This window comes from Trichosurus vulpecula, chromosome 1 (genome assembly GCF_011100635.1).
Source record: "Trichosurus vulpecula isolate mTriVul1 chromosome 1, mTriVul1.pri, whole genome shotgun sequence".
NCBI lineage: Eukaryota > Metazoa > Chordata > Mammalia > Diprotodontia > Phalangeridae > Trichosurus > Trichosurus vulpecula.
In genome coordinates, this window is record NC_050573.1 from 37024806 (window position 1) to 37033450 (window position 8645).

An 8645-nucleotide genomic window follows, 5' to 3' on the forward strand; every position below is an offset into this window, starting at 1 on the left:
ATATCTCCCCTTCCTTTGATCAATACTCAAATATCACATACTCTTAAATCCTTCATTATCTCAGTTGCCCTCTTCTGAACATTCCTCATGTCTTTCTTAAACCTTGGAACCCTAAACCGAATATAATAGTCCAGATGAAGCCCAATGAGGGAAAGTACAAAATCCAATTCCATCTTCATAGTCAGGAATCTGACAGCAAAGACAGAGAAATGGATTGCCAACACCAAGTTTGTTGGCAGGGCCCAGCTCCCAACTTTTCATATCTCTGTGGTGGCCATAGGGACAGCTAGGTGGAGCAGTGGATAGAGACAGCCAGCCCTGGAATTAGAAGACCTGGATTCAAATCTAGCCTCAGATGTTTACTAGCTGTGTGATCCTGGGCAAGTCACTTCGCCCTGTTTGCCTCAGTTTCCTCATCTGTAAAATGAGCTGGAGAAGGAAATGGCAAACCACTCCAGTGTTTTTGCCAAATGGGGTCAAAAAGAGGTGGACGTGACTGAACTGACTGAACAGCAGCAACAAAACAAAAATGGTGGCTGTGGTCTAAGACTTCGAGCGCCATCACCAGTACCACAAACCTCAAATGTTGCTGGCTTATCTTTGAGTCAGCCAAGAGAGCCTGGAAAAGAATCTGTAAGGTATTCTAGGCCACGGGTTGTTGACTTTTTTCATCTCAGAACTTTTTACACTCTTAAAACCGGTTGAGGATCCCATACAGCTTTTACTTATATGGGTTATAACACCAACATGTTAGAAATGAGAACTGATAATTTTAAAAATATTTATTTATTAATTCATTAAAATAATAACCCCATTACATGTTAGCATAAATGACATATTTTTAGTAAAAAATGTTTTCCAAAACAAATTAATGAGAAGAGTAACACTGTTTTACGTTATTTTTGCTAATCTCTTTAATATTTGGCTTAAGAGAAGAAAGCTGGATTCTCCTGTCTGCTTCTGCGTTCTATCTCTTGTGATATGTCATTTTGGTTGAAGTATATGAAGAAAATTCAGCCTCACATGGCTATGTAGGTGGGAATGAGTATTTTAATAGGAAATGAAATTTTAGTATTACTATGAAAATAGTTTTAATCTTGTAGATCCCTTTAAGAGGGTCTCAGGGACTCTCAGAGACCTAGGGACCACACTTGGAGAACCAATGTTCTAAGTCATTCTGTGAAGACATCCTGTTTATCTGCTGCATCCAGAAATGTCATCTAACTGCCCAAGATCACTGGGAAAGGTGTTAGAAAGAAAGAAGGAACCAAGTATTTATTAAGCACCTACTATATACTAGGCACTTTGCAAATGTTGTCTGCAAACTCTGGAAAAGGTAGGTGATATTATTATCCTAGTTTTACAGTTCAGGAGGACAGAGATTAAGTCACTAGCCAAGAGTCACACAGCTAGTAAGTGTCTGAGGCTGAATTTGAACTCAGATCTTCCTGATTCCAAGCCCAGCACTCTGTCTACTTTGGCACTGAGATGCCAGGTTTGGCCTAGCTGATAAGAGTCAGGAAAACTTGGGTTCAGATCCTTCCTCTGACACTTGACAACTGTTAGACCTTTGGTAAGTCACTCAGTTTACTGCAGCAAGCATTTATTAAGCACCTTCTGTGAGCCATCCACCGCACTAGTAGCTAGGGTTACAGAGACAAAAGAAAAAAAAAAGGAGAAGCAGTACGTACTCTTAAGGTGCTCACATTCCACTGGCCCCTTCCGAGCATCAATTTCCCCATCTGATAGTGAGAATGATGGTACCTGTAGTATCTATCTCACAAAGTCATTGTAGGGATCATTAAATAAGATCATGTATATAGTGTTTCACACATTTCAGAGCCCTGTGTAAATGGCATTTGTTATTATCCCTAGCTTTGTATAAATTATAGAGTCCATGCCTGAAACAGCCTATGCGTTTCTTTCTGGTGAGCTCACCCCACCTCAAGAAGAGCACAGAGTGCCGAGGGTCTTGGAGTCATGGGGCCATCAGAAGCAGCTGAGTCCAACCTTCTTATTGTTATGGATGAAGAATCCAAGATAGAATGAGATTAAGTGACTTGTACAGGGTCACACATCTGAAGTGGGATTTGAACCTGGGTCTTCCTGATTCCAAGATCAGTGCCCAATTTATTATACTGTGTTACCTGGAGAAGGTCCAGAGAAATGTTATTAGTATGAACAAGGGAGATAACTAGGTGGTGCAGTGGGTAGAGTGCTGGGTTTGGGGTCAGGAAGACCTGAGTTCAAATGAAACCTCAGGAACTTACTAGCTCTGTGACCCTAGGTTAGTTGCTTAACCCTTTTTACCTCAGTTTCCTCATCTGTAAAGTGGTAACCTACTTCAGTATCTTTGCCAAGAAAACCCCAAATGGGGTCACGGAAAGCCAGACATGACTGAACGACGACAACACGAGCAAGGGAATATACTAAAAAAAAAAAATAGACAAGATGAAGTTTCTAGAAGGCCATGATTAAAGCTTATAAAATTATGATAAACATAGCATTTTTCCTCAGTGTTTGGAATGCTAGAACGAGGGTGTATCACTTTGGTGCTTGGAAAAGAGGTCGTTCAGAACAAATAAAATCCTACTTTATACAGAGGACGGTCAATTTAATTAAACCATGGACCAAGAGGAGGTATCCCAAGGGGCAAATAGTTTCAAGGTCCCTTTCGCTCAAGGGAGCGGTTCCCCCTCTTTGCATGGGGAATGGTTTTGTAGACACTTGCAGACTCATGCTGTTTCAAGCATTAGATTATAACTCCTATGGATAATAGACTCATGGCTTTACTGAAAGGAGATCAATATATGTGAGAAATATTGTGATTTATTTTAAGTTGTTATCATAGCACAGCACTAATCATGCCCTCCCACAAAATATCCTTCCATGTTACTGCTGGAGACTTTCTGAAGCCAACAAAATGTCCCTGGAGAGATTGGTTGAAATGGATGATAAGAGAAAAGAAAGAAAATTTATTTTCTGCCCTGCCTATTTCTTTCGCTCAAGGGAACAGATCCCCCTCTTTGCGTGGGGAATGCTTTTGTAGACACTTGCAGACTCATGCTGTTTCAAGCATTAGAAATTTCTGAACCTCATTCCTCCACTGAGTCATGGATTCTGAGTTAGGGAAAGTCCCTGGTGTTTCCCAGGGCACCGGGCTCTTCCTCTTTGTAAAAGAGATGATCTGTGTGCCTTTTCACTGGTTGTGTGAAATTCCAACGCCAGGAATATTTCCCTCAAACTCTCTCCACCTCTTAGAATGTAAAGTGAAGGAACATAGAAAATGAATAGAAAATAGAATAATGGATAATGAAAATAGAAAATGAATGTCCCCAAATTACACAGAATAACCTTGGCCCCAAAGAAGAGATACACGACAATACCTCCCCTCATTCCTTTGCAGAGGTAGGGATAGAAGTGGCATCCGTGTAGAACATTGCATGGAATGTCAGGTTTCTTCAACGTATCAGCTGGTTTTGCTGAAATTTTGTTCTCTTCTGCCTCATCTTTTATAAAAAATTTTCAATATAATGGGGTGTGGGAAGGGAAGAAATACAGGGGAAAATGTAGGTAATGAAAAAAACAAAAGCTATGGCTAAAAATATGCCTAATTTTTAAAAAGACAAATCACATGCAGGCTTTTGCAGGCGACCTTTCTCAATCTTCCAACTCTAACTCAGCTGCTAGTGCTTTCTCCTCTAGTATTACTTTGTATCCACTTTGTATGTATCTTATGTACATTTTTTTTATGTTCATAGTGTATCTCCCTGTTAGTATACGAGCTCCTTGAAGACAGGGTCTAGTTAACTTTTTTGTCTTGGTTGTCCCAGAGCCCAGCTTAGCGTCTCACACACCCTTCACAGAGTGAGGGCTTAAATGCTTGCTAATTGGTTGATTGAAGTGCAGTTGAAGTCCCCTGACTCCTCTGCAGAGGTGGGGGCTCCACAAGGGTGGATCAATCATGGATATGGAGCATTTCATATATTATCAGATTTTAAAAAATATGTTAATCAGTTTTGCTGATCTTTGTTTCTCTTCTTTCTTTTCTTTCATTATTTGTTATTAGGGATGACTCTCTTGGATTGGGTAGGGGGAGGGACCTGGAAAATTTAGATGATGTAAAAAATGAAACGTATCAATTAAATTTTTTTAAAAGAAAAGTAACTAGTGGTAATTAAATAGAAAGAGCACTGGATTTGGAGTCAGGGGACCTGGGTTCAAGTCCTGTTCTGCCATTTACTACTTGTGTGATCCCTCTCTGTCTCAGTTTCTTCACCTATAAAATTTGGGGTGGGGAGAGAGAATTGGACTAGATGGCTTCTGAGGTCTCTTTCAGCTCCAGATCTAGGAGCTAATGATCTTGTCACCTCCCTAGAGGCTCCTCTGTAAGGTGGGAGGTCGTCCTCTAAGGCCCCTGGTATCCCAGCAGCTCTATTCTCAGAAGTGTTGCAAGGTGAGCACATCCTGGGGAGCCTTGAAATACAGAGATCACTCACTATTTATTTATCTCTGTTCAGGCAGATACGGTGGGACCATCTGTAAGTTTCCTATCAGGATCTAAGGAGATCAGGGACAAGCTTCTACTCGCCAAGGAATCCAGGAGTGCCTGAGAGCCAGAAAAGAGCTTAGCAGAAACCCAGGTGACTAATGCCCTACAAACCAGGACATTTTCTTACCATGCCAAGATTCGGAACTGAAACCATCAAACTGGAAGCTCCCTTTTCCCCCAGTGAAAAAATGCTTGTCCTTGTTCTGTTTTCGTTTTCCCATCGTACACATTCAATAACTCAGAATAACAGCTTAAAAAACAGACAAGCATTGTGACCCATCACCCAGACACATGCAACACAAGCTGGGATTTTTTCTATTAAAGTTTATTAAAGTAATGAAATCATGGTAGCTACTGGACAACAGAGGTGGTTAAAAATACGCACAAAGCACACAAACCCCCTTCCTCTGACCCAGAGGTAGTAGCATTTTCCCTTTAAAAGTCAAAAGCAAACAATTAAGAGGCAGCTTTCTTCTGAGACCGGAGAGGGTGGTTTGTTTGTTTTTTCCAGCTATTCAACCCTCGAGTGTAAACAAACTAGGGACGGATTAGAAGCCCATTAGCTGTCATTTAATATCACTTAGTATCACTGTTCATTTTCTCACCTTCTAATGGGATCTACATTTCCTTGTGTTCATTCTCTTCCTTTCACTACTGGAGGACACGAATATTATTCAATGAAGCTAGGGAGCCTCTTTGATCCCAGATGGACTGGCCCCACCTAAACCCAGGTTTTGCTGGCCTGGCCAGTCTCTGGAAGGACCAGGCTCCACTCCTGTCACTTGGTTCTGCACACAGTCCTGCTGGACATTGCTCCCGAAATGGAGGACCTCCCCTCTCCCACCATCTCTACGTCCGCATGTGGAGGGAGAAGGGGAACAAGATGCAAGTTCTGACCAGAAGCTCTATTACTGGGAGAGTGCCTGGCCAAACTTTATGGCTTCTTCTGGCCTCAATTCCACTGTTGTTAGCTTTGGGATCTAGAAGATGCTTTGAGATGCATAAATTAAGTCAAGCTTTCCAGAAGATGAGCTTTGCTCCCATCCTTTTTCCTAAAGGATTTGTGGCAGCAGATCAGAACCGAAAGCCACGGCACTGTTTTTCTTGTTCCATTTGAGCCATCAGCTCTGAAGACAACAGGTATCTATGGACCAGTCCATTGGTATTGGTCCATAGACCACCACTAGAAATCTTAGTTCTAGTAGCCTCATTCTCCCTTCTCTGCCATCACCTGGATTGTTTAGGGAGATGTCGGGGCCGTATTTATAGGGTTCCATTCCACACTGGAGTCGGTTATTAATGCATCTGGCAGACTCGGTCTGGTGGTGGTATTTCCACAAGTGGAATTGGTCTGGCAAAAGTCCCCTGTGAGCTCCGCACTGGTGCTGCGGTTGTTATCAGTGTCCCCTGCTGACTTTTGACAAAGATGGCAAGTGATCAGCTTGGAGAAGAAGTTGGGGAAAGATGGACTGGAGAAGTAGTATACCAGGGGGTCCAGCATGCTATTCATGTAGGTGAAGCTGAGGGTGATATAGAAGGCCAGGTCTGCCGAGCGGTAGATCTTACAGTCACTGGTGCCCTGGGAGTAGAGGAGCCAGAAGATTCGTATTCTCACAGCCACACTAGGCAAAAAGCAGATCACAAAGACGATGGCGACCACCATGACGAATCGGATGGCCCGCTTGATCTTAGCCTGCTTGTCCAACTGCCTCCTCCGAAGGCTCCCGATGATGCTGGCGGAGCAGAATATAATGATGCCAAGGGGCAGGAAGAACTCCAGGAGAAACATGGCATCATGCCAACCAAAGGTTGGGCAGATGGCAAAGCTGCTGCAGAACTGTGAGTCCCCCATCTTTTTCACATGGGAGGTGACGAGGAGGTGGCCAGTAAGGGCAATGGTGACACCCCACAGAAGGAAGCTGATGACGGCTGCTGTCCTATTGGATAGCTTGTTCAGTGCATGATGGGGGTGCACCACCCGAAAGTACCGGTCCACAGCCACAACCGTGAGGAAGATAATGCTGCCCTGCCGGTTCATGGCCAGCATGAAGAGCATCAGCCGGCAAGGGATGTCACCAAACTTCCAGTCCCATTTCCTGACATAGTTATCCGTCAGGAAGGGAAGACAGAAGATCAGAAGTAAGTCAGCCACAGCCAGGTTGAAAAGGAAGATCCGGCTGGATTTCCAGGACTTCAGGGAGAAGCAGAAAGCCCACAGGGCCAGCCCATTGCCAATGGTTCCAAACACAAACTCCAGCCCCAGCACTGGGGGCAACACCCGAGGAATAAATTCATCACGGAAGACACAGCAGTTTTTGCTGTTCATTGCTTGGCTTTGCAAAGACAGAACCTCCATCGAGGAGTTTCCTCCTTACAACTGGCAGGACAGATTGCCTCTCCTAGCGAGCACTCATGGAAAGAGGTGTGTGTGAGGGTGAGTAGCTGTGGGCCTGCCTTTATGTTAGGTCAGAAGTGTCGAAATAGATGACTGAATGGTTACCAGGAAACTACGAAACAGCTTAAAAAAAAAAACAGTAAGACACAGAGCAAAGAGCTTATGCAAGCTTTTTGTGGCTGTTTGCATAAACAAATAATAAAAATCCCCAAGGTCAATAGAACCCACAATACTTGGTGAAAATGGGAAGGGTAAATTTAGACAGATCGCCATTTGATTACTAGGAATGTGAAGGATATCCTCTATGGGAAGATTGAGTCTGTGTGGCCAGTTCAGGGCTTCTGGGGTCAAAGCCTCAAATCCTCTGTCACTTGCACCTTTGTGTCAATTTGGGCAAATCACTTAGCCAACCTGAGAGACTCAGTTTCCCTATCTGTAAAATGAAGAGGTGGGTTTCTAATGTCCTTTCCTGCTCTATGATCCTGTGTTTGTCACTACGTAGAGTGTGTGTGTGTGTGTGTGTGTAGAACTATTTTGCAGAAATTATTAGGGATAAATGATGAGTTTATTTAAGCTGTTGGCAAAAACACACATGCCAGACTAAACAATATAACTTTTTTTAAAAGCCTCTAGAACTATTTGAACGCTCCCCCCGCCTCTCCCCCCACATCCATTTGGATCATTTTTTGGAATTCTAAGAAAATAGTAATGGACCCTTTGCAAGAGCAAATATCTTGAATTTTTCTTCACTGTACCCTTTGATACGCCTTCCACAAATATGGAATACCCTTCAATGTTAGGTTATTTTCTAGTTAGAAAAGTATGCTAAAAAATGAGTTGTTTTGTTTGCTTGTCATTTGTCTGGAGGCCTCTCTGGCTCTCCAGTGAGGCAGGAAATCGAATTACAGTGAACTTTTCTTTGTTTTTCCAACAACAAAAAGCAGCATCTATTCCACATCTGTTCTGTGCCAGACACTGTGCTAGGTACAGAAGAAGGCCAAAAAGTGGGCAGTTTCTAAAGAGCTCTCATTTTAAAGAAATTGAACTTTTTAGTGGCAAGACCCTATTAATAGCATGTAAATGAAATTTCACAGAAAGTCAATCAGAAAGGACCTCAGGAACACAGGCTAGCTGACCAGAGAGAGGGACCTGGAGTCAGAAAGACCTAAATTCAAATCCAGGCCCAGATACTTCCTAGCCATGTGACCCTGGGCAAGTCACTTACCCCTGTTTGCCTCGGTTTCCTCATCCATAAAATGAAGACTATTATAGCACCTACCTCATAGGGTTGTTCTGAGGCTCAAGTTAGATCACGTATATAAATCCCCTAATAGGTACTATATTATTATTGGGGGAAACAGCACATATCTAGGATAGGTGGCCAGAGAAGGGAGCTCTGATTTGGCAGACATGAGAATTATAAGTAGAGGAATGGAGCAGTAAATTGTTTCAACCTTTCCAGTAGCAATGTATTAGTTTTATTATTGATCCTTAAGCAAAGGTGGGGGTGGGGTATAAATGGCAGCAAGGAAGGTGACGAGATGTCTACACTGGATGGATGCTGGTGTCCTGGTACATTGCTGGATGGTCTGGACACCTATGGGACTGGGAGGGGTGGGGCAGTGAGATAAAAAAGGCTAAGGTGAGGATTGACTCAACCTAAGATCGCCCCAACTAAAGGTAAGCTCCAGATTGAGT

At 43.1% G+C, this 8645-nt stretch overlaps 1 protein-coding gene across 1 annotated transcript; it reads right to left on the reverse strand.

Annotated features, from left to right (window-relative positions):
• Positions 1 to 4992: 4992 nt before the first annotated feature.
• Positions 4993 to 6878, reverse strand: HCAR2 (hydroxycarboxylic acid receptor 2). Its single transcript, XM_036740002.1, has one exon. The coding sequence runs from the start codon at positions 6876 to 6878 to the stop codon at positions 5793 to 5795; it is 1086 nt and encodes a 361-aa protein (XP_036595897.1). The 3' UTR covers positions 4993 to 5792.
• Between the last annotated feature and the right edge of the window lie 1767 nt (positions 6879 to 8645).